At 36.6% G+C, this 23,051-nt stretch overlaps 1 protein-coding gene across 5 annotated transcripts in view; it reads left to right on the forward strand.

Annotated features, from left to right (window-relative positions):
* The window catches only part of SCN3A (sodium voltage-gated channel alpha subunit 3), a 73,302-nt gene extending 61,162 nt beyond the window's left edge, over nucleotides 1-12,140 (forward strand). For all 5 annotated transcript variants that reach the window (XM_003641602.6, XM_025152557.3, XM_015289740.4 and 2 more), the window contains 6 exons: nucleotides 246-527; nucleotides 3,591-3,644; nucleotides 4,670-4,807; nucleotides 6,492-6,596; nucleotides 7,658-7,928; nucleotides 8,871-12,140. In XM_003641602.6, coding sequence (XP_003641650.3) covers nucleotides 246-527; nucleotides 3,591-3,644; nucleotides 4,670-4,807; nucleotides 6,492-6,596; nucleotides 7,658-7,928; nucleotides 8,871-10,063 — 2,043 coding nt within the window. In that variant the 3' untranslated portion in view covers nucleotides 10,064-12,140. The remainder of the gene's footprint in view (nucleotides 1-245; nucleotides 528-3,590; nucleotides 3,645-4,669; nucleotides 4,808-6,491; nucleotides 6,597-7,657; nucleotides 7,929-8,870) is intronic.
* The last annotated feature ends 10,911 nt before the right edge of the window (nucleotides 12,141-23,051 follow it).

Here is a 23,051-nt window from a genome sequence, read left to right on the forward strand (position 1 = left end):
CTACTAACAGGTTTTCTTTTGTTTTCACTTATTTTTTTCATTGTCTTTGTTTCCATATCATTTTTATTTTTTGCTTTTGGTAGTCTCACTGGTGATTTTTATTAACCCTTAAAAAATGCTTCCCCCTTAACTTTTATGTTGTCACATTTTAACTATCCATTCCACATTAAAGGAGCTCTAACATCTTAAAAGTATCTTAATTTTTCTGTTCGTAAACTGACTATGTTGTCTAATTTCTCTAATAGGTGGTTGTAAATGCTCTTGTAGGAGCAATTCCATCTATCATGAATGTATTGCTGGTTTGTCTTATATTCTGGCTCATCTTCAGCATCATGGGAGTAAATCTCTTTGCTGGAAAATTCTATCACTGTGTCAACACCACAACAGGCGAGATGTTTGATGTCAGCGATGTCAACAATTATACTCAGTGTGAGGAACTCATAAAAAACAATCAAAGTGCCCGCTGGAAAAATGTGAAAGTAAACTTTGATAATGTAGGAGCTGGGTATCTTGCTCTGCTTCAAGTAGTAAGTACATTCACTTTTTTTTTTTCTTTTTGCTCTCTTTAAAGAAGTCTCAGATAAATGGGCAACATAAGTCTGCTAAGCAATGAAATAATTTCTTTATAGCAGTGATGTATGGCTTACACAACAGAAACTTGAAAAAGCCTCTATTGCACTTGTAATTTTTCAGACTAGACAATACAGCCTCATAATGATGAGAAAAATGTCTTTTTAAGTGGAAAGATGTCCAAGAATCTGTACAAGTGCTGCACAATATAAACTTCAGAAATGGATTTAATTTCTTGTCCCTGTAGAAAGGGTTCAGAGGTCCCTCTAATTATTAAAAAGGTCTTTCTGCTCCTTTACAAACTTAGTTATCTTCTAAGACAAGAAGGCAGAGAGCAGTTTAAAAGGCAGACATCCTTGCAGAGTGTCTGATCTGATGTGAGCAACTACTGCCAATGCCTCCCATATAATCTGTTCCTGGATATCGTTACAAATCCACAGCAACATCTTTCACATTTAAAATTCATTAATCTCAGCACTTTTTGGCACTAGGAAATTATTTTTCCTGTCAACAACCAGGTCAAGATAAAGTGCATTTTTCTTCATGTCTGTGCTCATCTAAGGAACCAGTTTGTCATTAGATATAACAGTAAGAATATAATAACCCAGAAGATCTCCAGTGCAGGTTTAAGAAAGGATTTATTTTTCAGACCTTGAAGTGGGTTAGGAAAAAGAATCATAAGTAATACAATAGCTGAGATTGGGGCACCCAACATTTTATGTAGCATGGAGACAATTCCTGTAGAACAATGCTTGTATGAGGGTCTGAGTATGGATAGTTACTGACGAACATATCCTGACTATTAATGTCATTTCATAACACTTTCTCTTGATACTTGCAGACAAACAGCATTTGTTCCTGAAATACTTATATTTCATTAAGTACATGAAACCATGATGAAATTTGTGGTTAAATAGGAAAATGTAAAATACTTTTATTACAAAAATTATATTAATGATTCATAAACTTCTTATTCTGTTAATGCTGTTTATGAAGCCATTATAATAAACTAAATATATATTGTATTACATATAGTACACTACACTAGTACACTTACTAGTAGATGTTTTTGTATAGTATGGCATATTTATTCTATAAACTATCATTACTAATACAAAGTATGCAAATTATATTTCCCTTTTGAGTCCTTTTCCTACGCTCTCTGGTACAGAGATGTTTTTGTACTAGGTACTGAGTGTTCCTTTTATTTATGCCAGAGGCTCCTTATTCTGATAGCTGATACCTAACCCAAAACACAAGCTAGCAAGTAAGCAAGCAATTATGCTTAAATGATTGAGCTCTGATGAATCACTTGTCTGCAATTTGACATGCAGCTTTAGTGTATGAAGAGATGTCAGAAATATCATGGGATTTTTACTGGTCTGGTATCCCAAGTTTTCTAAGGAAGATGTGCTTGTCTCTTCTATCTCAGAGTCGGTCAGTATCCCTAGATGACCTTGATTCCCAGTTTAACTACCTTGCTTGAAGAATTTTGTTTCTGAAGACAATGTGACTTGTTTTGAGTTGTAGTACTGAACAATAACACAAAATCTATAACTTCAGATGTCATTGCCACGCTTGTACTAGGAATTGAAGTGAACCATTATCACCAATACTAGCCTCTGAAGAAGTATAAGATATATGTCTAGTCTCTTGAAGCTGCATCTGAATGTTATCTGTATCACCCATCCAGCCAGTATTTGTTTTTCATTACTGCATCACTAGTGTGGAGCTTTCATTCTTCTCCTTCTTTACTTCTTTTTGTTTGGATTTCTCATTATTTTCCTTTTTAAATATTCTCTTTAGGTGTTTTTTTTCTGCTGAGATTAAGGGATCTTTGGACACGTATCATGTCACTTCTTCAGCTGAATGTCTCCACTTAGCATTCCCTCTATCCCTCTCCTGTAGTTGTATCTGTTATCAAACTCTACTACTCTTCTAATGATGATATACAAAGTACACCAAAAAGTTGTCACTTGTCAACTGAGGCAGAAAGATCTATGATGCTTGACTCTAAGCATATCTTCCTAGTAAATATGTACTACACAGCAAGATTCATCAGGATATGAACACTCCCAGAGCGCAAATCTTCCACTGTGGAAGTTATATCGAAGCATGAGAGCTCAGTTTTAGCAGACACAGATGCAAATGCACTCCTGGTGAGGAATGGTTCCTCACCAGACACTCCTCAGAAGATATGTTCTTTACCTGCTCACTTCATACTGTTTATCTCTTTTCCATTATTATGAATACTCATGCAAACCTTGCCTGACAAGCAGGCACTCACACTTTCAGCTAGCATGTCCTACCATCACTTCAGTGTTCTTCAGTAAGCAGACATTCAATCTCCATGAAAATAGCCTCCTTAAAGCAATTAGGACAAATCTTTTTTACTTATTATTCTACCTTGATAAAGCTTCTACTTGAAATCAGTCCAAGTTTTTATAAATTTAACCACAGCTCTTTCACAGTTCCTCAGGTGTCCTGTAACTCATACACCTCAAGAACCAAGGTATATTTTAATTATAGAGTCTATTCCTTTTTCTTATGTGGGATTAAACCATTTCTAAAAATATCATGGAATTGTGGACATGGGCAAAATATTCAGATGCATGTTAATATCTGCCCAGAAGCTGTGTTGCAGACTCTATCAGTTCATGCTGTAAGCTTATTAAAATGGCTGTCATCACAAGGGACTGTAGATTGTGCCTAAATATCGACAGTATTGATGTCCAAGTCTACCATACGTCATCTGCAAGGTAAACACCTGCATCTCCACACACACTGTGCCCATGCTGAGATGTTCGTAGCCCAGTGTTAACATTTTTGAACTACCTAAAAATAATTTATCAAAAAAACAGTAGTACTCTGAAAAATCTTTTAATATTCCTGTTTGTTCAATATGGTTTATAATTTTTTGTATGATTTCACTAAAAGTAAAGGTCCAAACTATGAAACCTAGTTATTTTTCACACTCTGAATTTTAGAGAGTAGATAAAACAACTGTATTTTACTTCTAGGCTACTTTCAAGGGATGGATGGATATTATGTATGCTGCAGTTGATTCAAGAGATGTAAGTGTAAGACTTTCAAAAATCATCTATTGGTTATATTCTGATATATTTAATTTAGTACAGAGTTAAAAATTACACATACAGTAACATTAAGAAACATACAATAACATTAACAACACAAATGTACATTTTTTTCCAGATATCTTAAGGCTTGAAAGGAACTTTTATATAACTTCATGAATCTTAGAAATACTATTAGAAAAAATTAATTCCACTTCTTTCTAGTCAAATAATGTGAATTAAATTCATTTAACTTGATCTTCTTTGGAAAAGGCAATTTAAATGAAAAAAAAAACCAGACAAGATGGCATTTTAATGACTTCCTTCAATTACCATGATTATATAATGTAACACTATGTAACATAATTCTTACAGATTAAATTTATGTATCTTTCATTAAAATTTAAAGCCATGCATTTCATTGTTTATTTAGGCTGACCAGTTTTGTTATCTAGCTATTAAGTGCAATTAGCTTTAAGGTTGAAGATCATCTGTTAAGTTTTCTAGGAATTAAATTTTTATTTTTGGCTAGAAAACTTTAACTGTATTTACCTAGTACAGGAAAATGCAACACCGATACCTGAACTAGTTCTACACAGCATAGGTTATAGTCACACTAGTGATAATCAGTCATCAAACAGTGATATTCATCTATCAGAATATATATCCTATTTAATTAACTTCAGCTTCTCTATGCTTAGCTTGCTGTGAAGCTGAGATGCAGGCATTGTCAAAGATGTGAAACCTGGAAGAAGTGAGACCATAGCAAAATCCTCCTTAGAAATTTGGCTCAATTTAATAAAATTCACAAAAACAGATGTCACTGGAAGTTTATAGAAAGCATGACCTATGCCAGGAGCTCTGTTTGTATGTGTATACATGAACACATATCTGTGTGCATTTACATTAAAGTTAATTAATTAATGATTGAGTGCTGAAATAACATATATCTATTTATAATTTATATACACTTTTTTTTAACATTTACTATTCTTTTAATTAATACAATGTATAATATTTTGTAGGTAGAAGATCAACCTAAGTATGAGGACAACCTGTACATGTATCTTTATTTTGTCATCTTTATCATATTTGGATCATTCTTTACATTGAACCTTTTCATTGGTGTCATTATAGACAACTTCAACCAACAAAAAAAGAAGATAAGTATTGAAAATGTTTCTATATTGCTATAAATCATTAATTATAACAAATTTACAATTTATTGTTATAAATAAAAAACAAGTTATTTTGCTTCTTTGGATAAAAAATTCTTTTTTAACATAATCTCTGTGATGTGATTTTGACATTTGAATTTCAGCATTTTGAAGGACAAATCGTTCGTCTGGTGATGGTAATTTACAAATTGTGTAAGAGCTAAAATGAAGATTTAAGAAGGGAATTTGTGTTCTTCTTCTGATTAGATTAACACTACTTGCCACAGAAGAATTTCCTTTCTAATTAAAGAATTAATTTTATAAACTTTTAGAAACTCTTGACACCTACTGAAGCTACAATATGACAGTGTGTTGATGTAATAGATACTAGTTCTGCAAATTGATTAAACAGTGGGTTAAAAATCCAACAGATCTTATGAGTAGATCTTAAATATAAAAGTAAAAATGTGTATGAAAGAATTCTGTTATTCTAACACCTGAGCTCTGAAAAATGAGATGAGCTTCTTAGACATAAAGAAATTAATTTATAATATTAAAGATAATGAAGTATCTGTATAGAAGGAAGGATATTTTTCCACATACACTTGACATTCAAGTATATTTAAAATATTATGCAGATAATTTTAGTTATAGTTATCTTAAAAATATAAAATTACAATTGCATTTAAAATATTTTGAAGTCTCATGATTCTTGGCCTTCAATTTCTGAACAGAACTATCACGTTATAACTGTAAACCTTTGCATGCTGTGAAAAAGCAGCTTCATCTGATTTGGTTCTATTTGATTACTAAATAAAAAGCAGCAGTAAAAAATAGAATCTATGGTAAAACTCAGTCATGAATGATAGAATTTTTTTTGTGTTAAAATATTTTTCTGTTTCTTAGGAGTCCAACTCAGCATATTCTGTGATTCTAAAAGAGCCATAAACACATCTGGGGCTACATTTACCAATAAGAATGGGCTTTTAGCTTTGATATCAACTTTAGCAAACAGTGACTTTCACACTGTTTCCATCTGACTTAGTTCAGATTCATTAATAAGTACAATTTACTTTACACTGGAAGTTAGTTGCACATCTGGCAGCATTAGCATTTTCAAACACAGTCTGATTTGAACTAGCCAATTTTTCTAGTTTTTTGCTAGAAAAAACTAGAAAATTTTGCTAGTTAAAAACTAGCAGTTTTTAAATTATTAGTTTGCTATGGCATGACTTGGGTTACTTTTCTGAAGTCCCCAGCAACACAGAAGTTTTTTGCCTTCAGTTTAGACTCAAATAGTCTTTTTCTTCACATTAAACCTCAAACTTTCCCTACTTTTAGACCTGTCTAGACTAAAAGTCAATCTAGAATTTAGGACATATCAGGCACCAGACAGGCTCCTGTGCACTAAAATCCTAATTAGCAACTTCTTTAACAGCTTCATTATAATAAGAACCATTTTAGCCATGTCAGCAAAAGTGAACATAAGCACACTGGAAAAAGTCAACTGTCAGTCTTATAAGACACTAGGAAGGGTTTTTGCATGTGCTCCCAATATGAAAAATAAATACAAAAAAAAAATCACTTTTGTTAGATAAAACAAATATAAATGTAATATTAAATGGCAGACAGGAATACTGTATGTAAATGCTGAACATGTTAGTAATTAGTTTTGGTATTATTTCTTTACTTTGGAGGTCAGGATATATTTATGACAGAAGAACAGAAGAAATATTACAATGCAATGAAAAAACTGGGATCCAAAAAACCACAGAAACCTATACCAAGGCCAGTGGTAAGAACTATTTGACTTCAATAGCACTAATATTAAATATTCATCTGGGAATATGATTTTGCCCAACAAGGAAAGTTAGATATCTGGAAGGAAAATATTTCTTTTGGTTTTCTTATAAGGTGTAATTTCTCTTTTTTTAATTAAGTGAATAGATCTTTCATATTTATTTTAAAAGCACAGACTCTGATATATGAAATGTTGGATTTAATGAGGTTAATGTGCTAAGTTTCATAATTCCCTCCCTTAGCCCCAGATAAATACTGTTAATTGGCTCATTTACTGGTCCTTGTTTACATTGGATAAGCTTAGTGTCTTACAGAGAATTTGTAGGAAGAGGGGATGTACTGACTATTGCTGTAGACAGAAGGGGGCACCGATCACTTAATGTGAAAGAGAAAGGTAATCCCACAGAATAAAAGAATGCCCTGGGGCGTACAGGATAAACTAGAATATGTTCACCCCTAAGATAAGAAAGCACTTTGTTATTTCCTGAAATTCTACAGAACTTGGAAATGAAAACACTTGTTGCACCTTGTTCACTGGGTGGTGAACTCTCTAAGAAGCATATAGGCATAAATAATTAGCAAAGTAGAAAAGGAAAACCAGGATATTGCAGTCAGAATGTTTGAGACACGCAACTTCAGCTGTCCAGCAACCTCACCAAGCACAACTAATTTAACAAAGAGAGAGATCTCTAGGGGTTGGTATTCTAAAGCCAGCTAAGGATAAGAATGAGAAAACGAGTTTCTATTTGGTAGGTACTTATCTGGTATCAAGTTATGCCACCTTTTTTATACTACTATTATCAATTTTAAATGTTATTGGTATTATCATTTCAGTGCTTCTCTTTCTATTCCTCCAGTCAACAGTGGTACATTTCTTCATCCACTATAAAAGGCCTAGACAAAATCCAAAAAGGGGTAGGTGTAAATTAACAGATATATGACGAATGGGTCTTGCTCTGCACTCCCAAGATCTTGCAGGAACTTGGTTTCCCATGTGACATTTCTGAAAGCAAATATTTTCAGAGTATAAGGAGTATTCTGTTTTTGTTTTCGCAGAACAAATTCCAAGGCATGGTCTTTGATTTTGTCACCAAACAAGTATTTGACATCAGCATCATGATACTTATCTGCCTTAATATGGTCACGATGATGGTAGAAACAGATGACCAGAGTAAGGAAATGGAAACAATTTTATCCCGGATTAACCTTGTGTTCATTATCCTTTTCACTGGAGAATTTGTCCTCAAACTGATTTCTCTTCGCCATTACTACTTCACTATAGGCTGGAATATTTTTGATTTCGTGGTTGTGATTCTCTCCATAGTAGGTAAGAGCAATTCCCTTTCAAGAAAGAACTAGTGGACAGAAAAGACAGCAGCTGTTTCAAGAATATGAATTTTTCTGTGTTCTATACAATTTGGTTGATCTTTATACTTTTTAGCATAAAATATGTTAAATGTTGCATATGAGATTTTTATTACTCTTATTAGGATCAGTTACCATCTTTAACATAAAGGACATGAAAGATCTATTTGGCACGTTAAATTAGTACATACACATTTGTAAGTGTTTATTGGTATACGCTAACCACAGATTTGCTTTCATTAGTAGAACTGAAAAGTCTATGAAGGCGGAGGGATTTTTAATTACTTTTTCTAACTAAGGTCTTGGTGAATATTTAGATTTTGCCAGCTAGAAGTTGCTGACTCTCCAATGTGTAGATTAGTCATATGAAAAAATAGTCTCAAAGACTTTCCGATAAACCTAAGAGAAGCTTTGCTGAATATAGTGCAGATCCTCAGGTAAAAAAAAAGAAAAAAAAAGAAAAAAAAAGAAACATTAATTCGCATAAATTAAGCCAATATATTCTTTCCTAAATGAAGGCAGTAGGCTCATCATCAAGAACTAATGATATCTAAGAGAAACTTCTCTTTCTGGCCTTTTTAGAACAAACGAGAACTCTGATAGACACTAAACTACCTTGTCATAAAACGACTTCTTTCTTTTACTTCTTTCCTTTCTTAGATATCATATCAGTATAAGGAAAACACAGTACTATTATAATTCTTTTAAATAAAAAGTAAGAACTTGTATGATGTTCTGCAATAACTAACTTTTCTAGGAATTCTGACATCACCTTTCATTTCTGAAAATAAAAAAGCAGAGACTTCCTATACTGATTGTTTTCAAGACAGCAAGAAATAAATATTTCCATAATTAATAAATAAATTAAAATGTTATTTTATGCACTCTTTTTTTCCTTCTCTAGGTATGTTCTTAGCTGAGATGATTGAGAAATATTTTGTGTCCCCTACTTTGTTCCGAGTCATCCGACTTGCCAGAATAGGCCGCATTCTGCGCCTCATTAAAGGCGCAAAGGGAATCCGCACTCTGCTTTTCGCTCTGATGATGTCTCTTCCTGCTTTGTTCAACATTGGCCTGCTGCTCTTCTTGGTCATGTTTATCTATGCGATATTTGGCATGTCCAACTTTGCCTACGTTAAGAGGGAAGTTGGGATTGATGACATGTTCAACTTTGAAACATTTGGCAACAGCATGATCTGCCTATTTCAAATTACCACATCTGCTGGCTGGGATGGCTTGTTAGCCCCAATTCTTAACAGTGGGGAGCCGGACTGTGACCCTCATAAAGATCATCCAGGGAGCTCTGTTAAAGGCGACTGTGGCAACCCTTCGGTTGGGATTTTCTTCTTTGTCAGCTACATCATCATATCCTTTTTGGTGGTGGTGAACATGTACATTGCTGTCATTCTGGAGAACTTCAGTGTTGCAACTGAAGAAAGTGCTGAGCCCTTGAGCGAGGATGACTTTGAGATGTTCTATGAGGTCTGGGAGAAGTTTGATCCAGATGCAACACAATTCATAGAATACAGTAAACTATCAGATTTTGCAGCTTCGTTAGATCCTCCTCTTCTCATAGCAAAACCAAACAAGGTCCAGCTGATTGCAATGGATCTGCCCATGGTAAGCGGTGACAGAATTCACTGCCTTGACATCTTGTTTGCTTTCACAAAGCGTGTGTTAGGGGAAAGTGGGGAGATGGATGCCCTCAGAATACAGATGGAAGATCGTTTTATGGCAGCCAATCCTTCCAAAGTCTCCTATGAACCAATCACAACCACATTAAAACGGAAACAGGAGGAGGTATCTGCTCTCATTATTCAGCGTGCTTACAGGTGTTACCTTTTAAAGCAAAAGGTTAAAAAAGTATCTAGTATATATAACAAAAATAAAAACAACGAAGGAGATGGACAAGTTATAAAAGAGACAATTATTGATAAACTAAATGGGAACTCCACTCCAGAGAAAACAGATGAGAGCTCCTCTACAACTTCCCCACCATCCTATGACAGTGTAACAAAGCCGGATAAAGAAAAATATGAGAAAGACAAAGCAGAAAAGAACTACAAAGGTAAAGATGTCAGGGAAAATAAAAAGTAAAAATGTAAGAATTCTGCTTGTGGGACAGCTTGTTTACAGTCTTTGAGAATGAAGCATCACCTGGACTCCTGCAGGAGGTTTATGCCAAACTGACAGTTTTTACATATATGTGTGTGTGTGTGCGCGCGTGTGTGCATATATATACATTATATATATACACTTAAGGTCAGTGCCTATAACAGAACAGTAAACCTTCATCATCAAACTGTGACTGTGAACCAGAGTAACAAACCTGACAACAGGTTTCTGTTTTCACTACAGCAGACACTGCTAAGAATGAGGGATAAAGCGGCTCCACAGAGAACAGGGAGCTTGAAATACGTGCAAAGCTATAGTTTGTTGTGTTTCACATACTGCAAAACATGTAGAACAGTACTTCTATTCACTGTTTGTAATTCAATGGCTACATCTGTCATATTTTTACAAAACTGGTATTAGTGTATCATTTTTTTAATTCACAGGTTGTTTACTATTATATGTGACTATTTTTGTAAATGGGTTTTATGTTGGGGAAAGAGGTATAAGGACCAAGTGTTCTACTCTCAGATTCACTATAACATACAGACGCAAGTGATTTGCATAGGCATGTTACACTTATCAGTCATGCCCAAATAAAAATATGACATTGCACAAAGCTAAAGACTTTAAGAACTTCCACGTTTTAGAGTGGGTTTTTAATTTGAGGCATCCTGACCACATGTATGGATGCATCTAGATTACGTACATCCAGATTAATGTGCCTGGAAAGTCTCCTCTAATTTCGAGGAATTTGCAATGACTTATTTTTATGCAAATCATTAAGCATGAACAAGTTCTTGTGTGAAAATAATCACAGCTAAAAAAAATATTGTACGGTTTCTACACTAGAAAAAACAGCTTCACCAAAATACACCTGGGAGGTTTTTTTTTCTTTTTCAAACAGTTTAAGCTTTTTTCCTGGATTATTTAGTTATTGTGTTCTCTCATTAAGGCCAACATCCAATAAATATCTTTTGCTATGTAAATACTAACGGCATACTGCCGTGCACATTTGAGCATAGAACTAAATGGCTTTGCCACATTGAATTGCATCAGATATGTACCACAGTGTGGGTAATTTGCAAAAGCTCAACAGAACATTTTGTATTCTGTGTCATTATAGATAGTTTGGAGAGCATCACTGATGCATGTCAATGCTTTTGCTGCTGTATCTTGCTCCTTCCACTGTCTCCAATGTAGGAAGCCATATGTCAGTGGTGAGTTGAATAAAGTTGTCCAACCAGACCTCATTCTTTCAAATCATTAAGCAATAGTTTGCAGCTATTGATGAGCTTCTTTAGTTTTGCATTTTAAATTTGAAGTGGCTACTATATTGTGTAGAATCAGACTGTACAGGACATATTTCAAACTGTTTAACCTGTTGAAAATGTGGTTAGCATATATAAATACTGTAAAGAAATACCATTTGGCAACAGTTTTGTATATAAGAAGAGTGTCTTCAAGTTTAGGTCACTGTTTCTTATATTTCTTTCCTCATTCACTCAGTTTACTTTCTAACCACAGTAATTTCAAACTGAAATCATACCATAAGAAAAAAGTATTTGTAGACTATCATGTTTTAATATTATATTTGCATATATTTCAATGTGAAGTAAATTGTGTAAATCTGGAACCCAGCTTATTGTTTCCAAATAGGTATATCTGGTAACTGGACATAGCAAGGAAATACTAGGGAAATGTGTGAATTACCAGTGCTGATCACATCAGAAGTTCCAAGATAGTCTCATTGTTCATGAAATCCTTGATATTTCACAGTATCTGTTTACATAGACTATTATTCTTTTTGAATCACACTGCACTAGACCTCTACAAATAGAATCCACAATATTTCTCAAGAATAAGATGGCACATTTGTATAATCAAGGACAGCAGGACACTTTGCGTTTCATACACAAGCAAACATTAAATGTATGATATTTCTTTTACTAATGCTTTTGACTTGTAATGTGTTGGTGAAATGCATGCAGGAAATTGTTATCATAAACAACAAAAATATAACAAATGAGCCAAAAAAATAAAAATTTCATTTTTTATTGTATTTGTCTCTGTTATTCTGTTGAGTAAAAGATAAAAGCTGGCTACGTAACTAATAATAATACTTTCCTTATCACTACACCTAAATACCTTATTCTTCAAATACTAACATTTTTCATGTAAAGCAATTCAGGGTAAAAAAAAGAGGAGAAATTTAACTACACCCAATTAATGTCTACTTTGCCACTGACATATTGTTTGAGGATAACACAGGACATCTACACGTCCTGCCAAGAGCCTTTCAGTCAAGCCTCAAGAGCTCTTCCCAATAACAAATGCACTGCTCAGTACCTGAGGTATTGTTCCAGTGAGCCATATTGCTGTTACTAAAGTTGCCTACTATTTTTGAGGTATAGATATGTACACGTGCTTTCCACCAAAGCTCTTTTTTGAGTCTTGCATAACATTTAGCCTAAGAGCTCAACTCAAACAGGTAAAGGTTGTTTTAATTGTGCAATGATTCCTTTTATTCCAATAATTCTAGAAAGTAATAATACCATAATCAAATGGTCACACAAGGAGACAGCATAAGAAAAATCAACCATGTTAAAAAGTGTTAATAGTAATTATGTAGGATATTAACAATAACATTTGAATTAAATGAAATGGCTGTTTTGATTTATTCAAGGGCAAAACAATATAACATAATATTGTCATTCAGTGTACTATGAATTTGAAATTAAAAAATAACAGTAAGAGTATTCATAAGCTTAGAGTTTCTTACAGAACTCCACAAGACTCCTGTGGTCTGCTTCATTACTGCAAATTTATGCAGGAGACCATTGACAGTGCTTTCAGCCAGGACCAGCAGCAATGGCTTTAACCTGGTCCTGCTTTAATCCTGGACTGGAAGACAGCTTGCCTTGCTTTGAGGGCAGGTATGTCCTCTTAATTACCCCACACTTTTTCTGTGACCTCTTCCTGTCCATTCATTCTTATTCCACAAAAATCAATAGACAGTCTCTATATTTTAAATCTCACATTACACACATCTATGCATTCAGAACATTTGAACAGAAAAATCACTTGAAAGAACCACCTACATGCAACTAGGCCAGACAGTAGCAAAGGTCATTCCAATCAAAAATGGTTTATATTCCTACCACACTGAATTTATGGCCCTCTTCACAGTTTCCAGTTAGGAAAGGATTCCATTTGGCTAGCAAAATCCTTGTTGTATGACTGCACCAGCTGCTGTACATGAACAGCTGAATTTTAAGGTGTACAACCGCAGAAATAATGCCTTCCACTATGTATTAAAACCTCTTATCTGCCAAAATGAGAGTATTAGTAGTACTGACAGTAGAGCCTGGTCATTCCTGTAGTGTATGCTGATTACTTGCTCTTTTCTTTAATGAGTTTTTAGATTAAAAAATTTCCACATGGATGCCCAGAAAGGAGACATATCTTTATTCAGTACAATGCAAATTAATTCATAGGACAGCACAGCTTATTGCTGTTCCCAAGTTAGCGTTCCCAGAAGTCTTAGTGCCTCACACAAGCTAATGCAGCAGTACTAACATGTGCACTGTCATAAAAGAGTAATGAGCTTGCAGAATTAACTGAAGCTAATTCAGCACTGAAGTATTATCAAAGGATGAAAGCTAAGGGTGCAGTGGCAAAAAAAGTATTGTGAAATTAACTAAGGGAAGCTGTGAATACTCAGTACTTCCTAGAATTCATTATGAGTTGCATACAGTATTGTATTTGTTTAAGATATGTATATTAAGCAATCATTCAGAAGGTAAAATTATGTTGGACAGTAATAAAAATCAATAAAGCCCTTGCTCATAGGGCTTATCTCTGGCATGCTATGTTATGCCATTATTATCACTATATAAATCATTACAATTGTGTGAATATATTTCAACTGAAGTCCTTGGCTCTCTTCAAAGTGCCATTTGTTGCATATATTATGTTCATCTCTTTAGTTCTTCTAGGGAGATACCTTTCAAAAACTGTAAGGAAATACTAGCAGGAAGAAAAAAAATCACTTAACTAACAGGAAAAAAATCCATAATTAAAATACGTTTTCATTGTTTGCTATTTGCTGCCTGTTTGAAGAATGTTTGGTTATCCACTTAGAAAACAGAAATAACACCATGTGACCAAGGCAGAAAGCCACAGAAATAATTTATCATAAACAGACAAAGCAAATAGTAACCACAGTTCATTAGTCAGATTACTAAGTTGATTGTAATGGATGTTTTCTAAAAGACCATGATTAGTTCATGTACAATTTAACAAGAAAAGATAAGGAGAATGGTCAAGTACTTTGATCTGTTCCCACTAAACGCCACAGAGCAGAGATACGTTCTGTCTTTGTAATGCAATGCACACTCTCCATCACTTTACAAATTAAATACTTCACCCTCATAGAAGAAAATATGCTGCAATATGAGCCTCAGCTAAGCTACGAAAATAAATTGTGCTGCAGTAGCCTAAGTAAACTGAAGCCAATTACCATTTCTCAGGAGAGGAGACAAATCACATGCATCTCTGCAGCAAGCGCTATGTTTGATGCATATAAGAAAAGACGTATCATGAACAATTCATAGCAGTAAAGCAGGCATCCGTTCCCAAGCATTCTGCACTTCAAGTACATTTCCTGTATAATAAAAGCCATGTAATGTTTTTCTCATAACCTACATTCTAAAAGAGGGGAAAAAATGGTATACCTTTCAGGGATAATTCTTTGTTCTTATCAGAAATACGTTTTTCAAAAAAATACAAGAAGAATTTACTATCCCTTATACAGACATGACACTCCTGCTTTATTTTTAGTTTTAAACTATAAACCTCTCAAGAATTTCAGTATCATGTTATTTACTTCTCATTCTAAAACTCTTACAGCCTGTACATGGACTGCAAAAATCCTACCCCACCAGTCTCTGAATGTAAAAACATTGTGTTTGCTATCAGGAGGTACGCCCCAGGTATGTGCTTAGAGCAAAATAAAAGCAAAGTACAGCCTTAATAAGCGAAATCGGCCATCCTAAGTCAAAGTGGGTCAATGCTGCTTTCCCCCTCAGTCTAGTGCTGTGATACCCAGTCCAGCAAACAAAAAGAAAGCATTTTAGCAACATGCCATATATGTGTAGCAAAATTCAAAAGGTAACACTCACACTTCTTAATTATTTCATACAAAACTTTAAGTGGTTGCATTATAAGGTGTTCCTTTTCCCCCAGAAAACTAGACCTGACAGCCACAAAAATTTACACTTATTACCATTTTTCTCATTTCTGTTACAGGGGAATGACAGTGGCAGATCCAGTTTTACGACTCTGCATGAAGCTCAGTTTGGTATACACTTCAGAGATCCCAGCTCTGATCTAAGGAAGGAAATTGATTGACCTAGAAAAAAAAATAACAGCTTCTTGTCTCTACTGAACACTGAAGGCCTCATCCTACCTCTTCATGCAAATAAGAGGAAGATGAGAAGCATGTGAAAGCATGTAACAAGAAAGCGAAATAAATTCCCTTTTAACTAATATTAAATGAAACACAAGCACAAAAAGATACAGAAGAAAAAGGGATGGTAGCTTTAATTGGCAGTCAGATCTTAACATGTGGAATGCATATCATAGGTTACATTTATTCTTTGGATGGGATTTTGCTGTTTGCAACTCCAGACATCAGGGAACAGCACATTCTTTTAAAACTCTGAAAGTAACAGGGGACAAAACTGGCATAGCATATGCTACTTTCACGAATGTGTGCTGTGTAGAAAGGATGTTACTAACATCTCCCATCTGCACCAGGCACATCCTTAATTCATGTGTTGCAGAGTTTGTGCAGAAATGAGGACAAGCAATAATTTTTTCTGTTAATATCTTCACATCATGGTGCAACATTTCAACCCATAGTCTGTATTTTTAAATGCTGAATTTACACATTTTCAGTTACATGGTTTAGATATAAGAACTTGTAACTGCTCCATTTAGCATGCTCTCCCCCTTCCTGAATGACAAAAAATTATCTGGTTCATCCAATTTATGCAGTACCAAACGAGGAAAAGCAATAGCAGTATTTAAGTTACCCGCCCAGTTATCCCCACCCAGGCCCCTCTGTGTTTTTGATATACCCAGTGAAAACTTACAAGTTGCCAAGGTAAACTGTATGAGTTTCAGCAGGGCCAAGTATCATGTCCTGCATTTTGGTCACAACAACCACAGGCAATCCTACAGGCTTGGGGGAGGAGTAGCTGGAAAACTGCCTGAGACAAAGTGACCTTGGTGTACTGATGGACAGTCAGCTGAATATGAGCCAGCAGTGTGCCCAGGTGGCCAAGAAGGCCAATGGCATCCTGGCTTGTATCAGGAATGGTGTGGTGAGCAGGACTAGGGAAGTCACCCTGCCCCTGTACTCAGCACTGGTGAGGCCTCACCTCAAGTACTGTGTTGAATTTTGGGCACCTCAGTACAGAAAGGACATTGAGGTGCTGGAGCAGGTCCAAAGAAGGGCAACAAGGCTTGTGAGGACTTGGAGAATATGCCCTATGAGGAGCAACTGAAGGAACTGGGGCAGTTTAGTCTGGGGGAAAAGGAGGCTGAGGGGAACCTTATTGCTCTCTACTAATCTGAAAGGTGCTTACAGTGAGAGCAGGGTTGGTCTCTTCTCACTCATGACAGGATGAAGGGAAATGGCCTTAAGTTGTGCCAGGGTAAGTTTAGGTTGGATATCAAGAAAAGATTCTTTACAGAGAGGGTTGTTAAGCACTGAAATAGGCTCCCCAGGGAGGAGGTTGAGTCACCATCCCTGAATGTGTTTAAAAACCGTTCGGATGTGGTGCTCAGGGACATGATTTAGCAGTGGGTTTTTAGAGTTAGAGTAGTATGGTTAGGTTGCAGTGGGACTTGATGATCTTTAAGGTCCTTTCCAACCTGAGCAATTCTATGATTATAAGTTCTAACTAAGGACACCAAGCAACACCCAACTTGCCATATATGTGGGAAAGTATAGGGTGCAAAGAGCCTTAACGGGCACTCCAGTGGACAGCTCTACAGAGGAATTCTCAGTTCCCAGACCTAGCATCATTGTAGCAATTTGCATACTGTGAACTGAATCTGCATACTGTTAGGTTCATCATAACTCTGATGCTGACACCTTACATTTCTTAATGATTGATATACAAGAAAAAGTCCTACAGTAGTAATAATGTTTTCTAGGTAGACAATTCATGGTATTTAATTGTAAATAACACAAGCAAGTAAATTTGGTAACTGAGCAAGTAGGCTTTCAAAGTGATTTTGTAAGCCTGTATTTCCTGTTCTAGAAGTTCTAATACATTCAATGTATGTATACACAAGAATGCTGTATGTTGCACTTTAGTTAGAATATGTAAATGGCAACAAATGAAGAGAAAGCACATTGCCAGCATGGTTACTCCCAATTCATTATTGTCCAGAATTTGCCCTAGCAGAAGCTAAAGATTGTAAATATTTTACACTAAAATGATATTTCTGTATTTTCTAGATCACTGCTGCTTTCTGTTCCCAAATCACAAGGAGCAAGCTGCAGACTGAAGGAACTGCTGCATGTGGAGTACAAAGATGAGCAATTGCCTGCAACCTTCCATGGCTGCACTCTGCAGTGTTGGAAACACATGCACAATCCATTAGGTAGCTGAGATCCAGGTGGTAACACTCATTCACTCACCACAGTGACTTAGTGAAACAATTCAGGGAAGTACTAACCAGATGCTTTTCTTCCATTTAGCCAGTACTCTAATTCTCTATTAAATAGTCAGGGTTTCTTCCCATCCTTACTCTCATCATGTATGAAGCTCTCTCATCTGCCCTCATTAAGAAATCTGAATCAGGATGACCTTCCTACTACCTATGTACATACAAGCATTCCTGGATGCACTGCAGTCTGAGTGCTCTAACAATCAACAATATTAGTAGCATCACAAGATTACAAACTTTTCCTGCAACTTCACCTCTTCAAGTTTTACATGTAGACGCAGAGCAATAGCTGCATAATCCTTAAAGTAAAATTTCAATCACATGAACAACAATAAATAACCAACATCCCTTCTGAACCACATGGCTAGCTTTCATTTTGTTTGCCCTATCTCTTCAGAGCTGACAGTTCTACATCAGTTTTCAGTCTGTACTATTTAACTCTTTTTAACCATGCACATTAATTGTTCCAGCAGCAGAGAATTTTACCTGTACTGCTGCAAAGGTTGCTGTGCTAGCAGTAGGCAGAGAGACAGAGAAGTGACAAGAAGCATGTAACAATGCCAGCTCCAGCTGCCTTCTCAGCCCATCTCAGAAGTTCAGAGAAGGCTGTGCCAGGTGATACTACAGAGGAGGAGCATAAAATCATAAAATCACAGACTGGCTTGAGCTGCAAGTGGCTTAAAGATCATCTAGCTCCAACCATCTGTCATGGGCAGGTCTGCCACCCACGAGGTCAGGCTGCCCAGGGTCCCACCCAAACTGGCCATGAACTCCTCCAGGGATGGGGCACATCCACAATCTTTCTGAGCAAGCTGTTCCTGTGCTTCACCACCCTCTGAGTAAAAAAATTTCCTCCTAATATCCAAGTCTTTCCTGTTGTAATTTAAGACTTTCTACCTTTCCTATTGCTGTCAGACCATTTAAAATTGTCTTATGCTTATAAGCTTCCATGAAGTACTGGGAGAGCTGCAATAAGATCTCCCTAGAGCCTTCTCTTCTCCAAGATAAACAAGCCCAATTCCCTCAATGTTTCATCAGAAGAAAAGTGCTCCAGCCCTCTGATTACCTCCATAGCCGTCCTCAGGGCCCACTCCAACAGCTCAACATTCTTCTTGTGTTGGGGGCCCCAGAACCGGATGCAGTACTCCAGGTGGGGTCTCATGAGAGCAGAGTAGAGAAAGAATCACCGCCCTCATCCTGCTGGCCACTCCTGTTTTGATGCAACCCAGTATACCATTGGCCTTCTGGGCTGCAAGTGCACACCACTTGCTTGTGCCCAGTTTTTCATCCATCATCAGGACAGACCTCTCAATGAGTTCTTCTCCCAGTCTGTATACATATCAGGGGTTGCCCCAACCCAAGTACAACAGCTTGCACTTGACCTTGTTGAAGCTCATTATCTTTACACAGGCCCAGTCCTCAAACATGTCCAGGGCCCTTTCGATGGCATCCTTTCCTTCCTTCTGCATGTAGAGTGAAAACACTGGGAAGTCACAAGGTTGCACTTCTTGAGCCACTCTTGAAACCAAAGACAAAGGTGACACAATCCCATTTTTCAGACAGGACATGAAAGTCAAACCATGTGTAATCACTGAAAATGCCATTGGACTCTCTTCACAGTAGAAGGCTGGCAGTCCACATGTGCTAAGCACCTTACAGCTTCTAAATTCTACCTGCCTAAATTCCTGGGACATACAGAAGGAAGTCACAGAGCTGAAGGATTTTACCTATTTATTCCTATTAATATTTCCCACCTTAGCATGTCTACTCTTTGTCCAGAGACATGCTTACAGCCACAGAGCCCTTTTGTCCCGCTTAGACCACTGCACTAGCTACTGCCCATTAACCTGCTATCACCTCAGCACACCTATATCTATGCTTCTGAAGTGCCTCACTGGGAAGTCCTGTGGTAAACAGTGCAGAAGCTCAGGCTATGTGAATAATAGTCCATCTTTCTGATCCATGCAATGACTTTAAATGCTAAATGTGAGCAGCTGCTGCATGTTGTCTGCAGTGATGTATTCTCTTTGACTGCTGCATTTAGGGAGCACACGCTCACATGACTGGGTAGGCACGTAACCTAGTGCAACCCATAAAAAAGATCCCACAGCCATGAGTCCATCTCGATGCCCTTCCCCACTATCATCTTACTAGAGCCCTGGGGGACTGTGTGTCGGCATGGTGACAGGACATCACCACCTGCCTGCCTGCAGTGAGACGAGCAGCCAGAATGCAGAGCTTTGTTCTGCTGCTGCTGAGCAAGGCCACATATTGTTAGCCTGATGCTAGCAGAAACCAAAGAAAATAGTTTTCAAAGTATAAAATCTGGAGAAAGTTCCAGATTATATTAATAAATTCTTATGAAAATGAATCAAAACTAACATTGGCTTGGAAATTTAAAAGAATGAAATTTTCAAGTTGTTCAAAATGCATTTTTTTAGTACAAAAATCATAAAAGGGATGCTCTATATCCAAACAGCCTACAATGCAGGCATTATAGACACAGATTTTACATACAGCTACAATCATTGTTATGCATTGCTTTTATTCCAGTACAAATGCTTGCAGCTAATTGAATGCTGTTTGCAGTTAAACCCATCCAGGCTGCAGTATTTTGGCAGCTTAGACTCCAAAAAGCAGCTGACCAAAAAAAAAAAAAAACGAACCACAAAGAAACTGGCTAAATTATTGTCATGGTGCCACTCAGGAAACAAAATAACTAAACAGTATAAATAATGTAAATAAGTAGGCCAAATGCTTCCCAATACAGACAGGGGACAGCCTTAACTGAACAGGAGCAGAGAAACTCCTCCTCCTTATCCCAGATATCTAGCGTATGTCTTGTATTATATGCACACCATGAAAGATTGCAGCACCTTACACCTATCAGATGTGGGTCCAGGTCCCAACCTTAGCCTGACCTTACACTGGCAAGACTACAAGCATCTCCTCCCTCTTCTCATCCCAGCACACAAGGCTTCCCTAGGAAAAAGCAGCAGGCCAGTAGGGATTCCCAGTGCTTAACCAGCCACCTGAAGTGTGTGTGTGTGTATAAGGGTAAGGACAACTGAATTCTCTCTGCCTTGTGGTTTAGAGTCTCCACGTGCAGATTTCCAGAGGTTGTGCTGATAAATTGGGTTGGCTCTTCAGTTCCCTAAATGGTAATGAGCTACTGAACTATGGATCTTAAAGATTCATCCGTGCTTGTTGGCCTTCCCATCAGCATGGAAGGCTTTCTTCAGCACAGAAGACGGTTCTTCTATCTTTACAACATATTTTGTAAAAAGTAAAAAACTTATTTGTCTTCCAAATAGTTAGTATAGTAGAAGTTTTGATGACATTAGGAAGAATGAAAAGTGTGGTTCAGTGCCCAGATACATTGTTAGTTCAGCTCTCACTAGACCTTAAACAGTAGTGAGATGCCCACGTACACTGTTTATAAGCACTCTTTCCAACACATGCCATTCAAAAGCCAGACAGAGGCTTTCCAGCATGAATATTAAAATTTCATGTCTAGAAACAGAATTCAGCAAGTGCTGAAGGTCACATATGTTAATCTGCCATCTTGTGGGCATATAGCACAGTACACCACTTTTTAGTAACTACTACACTATTTACTACTAATAAATTAGTATCTCATTTTTGTATACTGTCTGTGTAATAAGACCAGACAAAAATTCTTAAAGATGTGCACCACACTGAACCTGGACAGTCTCCAAGAATATAATAAAGAACAGTAGAATACTGTCACATAGGTAGAATCATCAGAATTAAAAGACATTAACTCTTCAGCAAACATAACAGCAGATCAGACAGTCCACTTTGTTTTCCAATGAACTATCAGATCTACAGGCCAAGTACCACAATATATTCTCAACCAAACACAGAAGTTAAACAAACTGATTCCATATGAAAATAGCATATGATTATCAGCTAAACAGCTTTATATACTAATAAATCTTACACAAGTTAAAGTTTAGTAGTAACTTGTAACATATTTGTAATGCACTACAAATGAATATATTTGTCTCTACCTAGAGGCCAAGTCATTTAAAAAAAACAGAAAAGTAAGCAAACATACAGTAACCGTAATTGGTTAGTCTACCCTTAATGCCACTTGTGCTATGTGTTATGTTGTCCTCAAGCTATCAGTACCAATATCAAATAGGAGTCTCTTATCAAACCATACCATGTAAGATACTGGTCTCATACATTAGTCACAGTATTTAGCTACTGTGTTAAAACTGAAATAAAAAAATGCTTTAAAAAAAGCAAGGCAAAACCCAGAACATCTGCAATCTTTTTCAGGATCAGTGTAACTACTTTGTGAAAGTTCTGGTGAACTGTTACTACCCTGTTCATCTGTCACCCTCTTAAAAGGATTAATTTATTTTTCAAGTAATGACAGCAACATTTTATAGAATCACAATGCTTTGAGATGGAAGGAACCTTTAAGATGATTATCTAGTTCCAACCCCTCTGCTATGGGCAGGGACACATCCCACTAGATCAGGTTGGCTCAAAACTCTATCCAGTCTAGCCTTGAAAGCCTGAAGGGAAGGGACATCCAGAACCTATTTAGGCAACTTCTTCCAATGTCTCACCATCCTCACAGTAATGAATTTCTTTCTAATATCTAGTCTAAATCCATCCTCTTCCAGTTTAAAGTCATCCCCCCTTGCCCTCTTGCTACATGCTCTTCTAAGATATCCCTCCTCAGCTTTCCTGAGGAACTCCTTCAGTACTGGAAGGCCACTGTAAGGTCTCTCTGAGGTCTAGTCACTAGAATTAAATGGATATTTTCCAATAGTCAAAACACTACAATTAAATCCAAACCTGTAGCCTGATCCCTGCCTCCTCCACATGAACATGCCTTGTGCCTATCCATCAGAAACTACTAGGATAGTTCCAGTGTTTAGGAGCATGGTAGACTGCACCTGTCAAGAGTGATTCCTACAGATAAGGCAACAGGTTTAGCAAGAGACAGTTGTCATGGCAAGCAGGTAGAAAGGCAGGTAGAAAGTTGAGTATTGTACAAATCCAAAGATGAGAAATAACAACCCAAATAACTATGCACTACCTCCAGTATGCTACATCTTTTTTTTTCTTCTTCAGATATTATTGAGCCAGTGCACAAGTCATACTGTCTGCCTCAAAAATGCATTTTGATCAGTAGGTACTAATGAGCTACAATAGTATCAGATTTTTCTTCAAAACACTTCTATTT

This window comes from Gallus gallus, chromosome 7 (assembly GCF_016699485.2).
Source record: "Gallus gallus isolate bGalGal1 chromosome 7, bGalGal1.mat.broiler.GRCg7b, whole genome shotgun sequence".
NCBI lineage: Eukaryota > Metazoa > Chordata > Aves > Galliformes > Phasianidae > Gallus > Gallus gallus.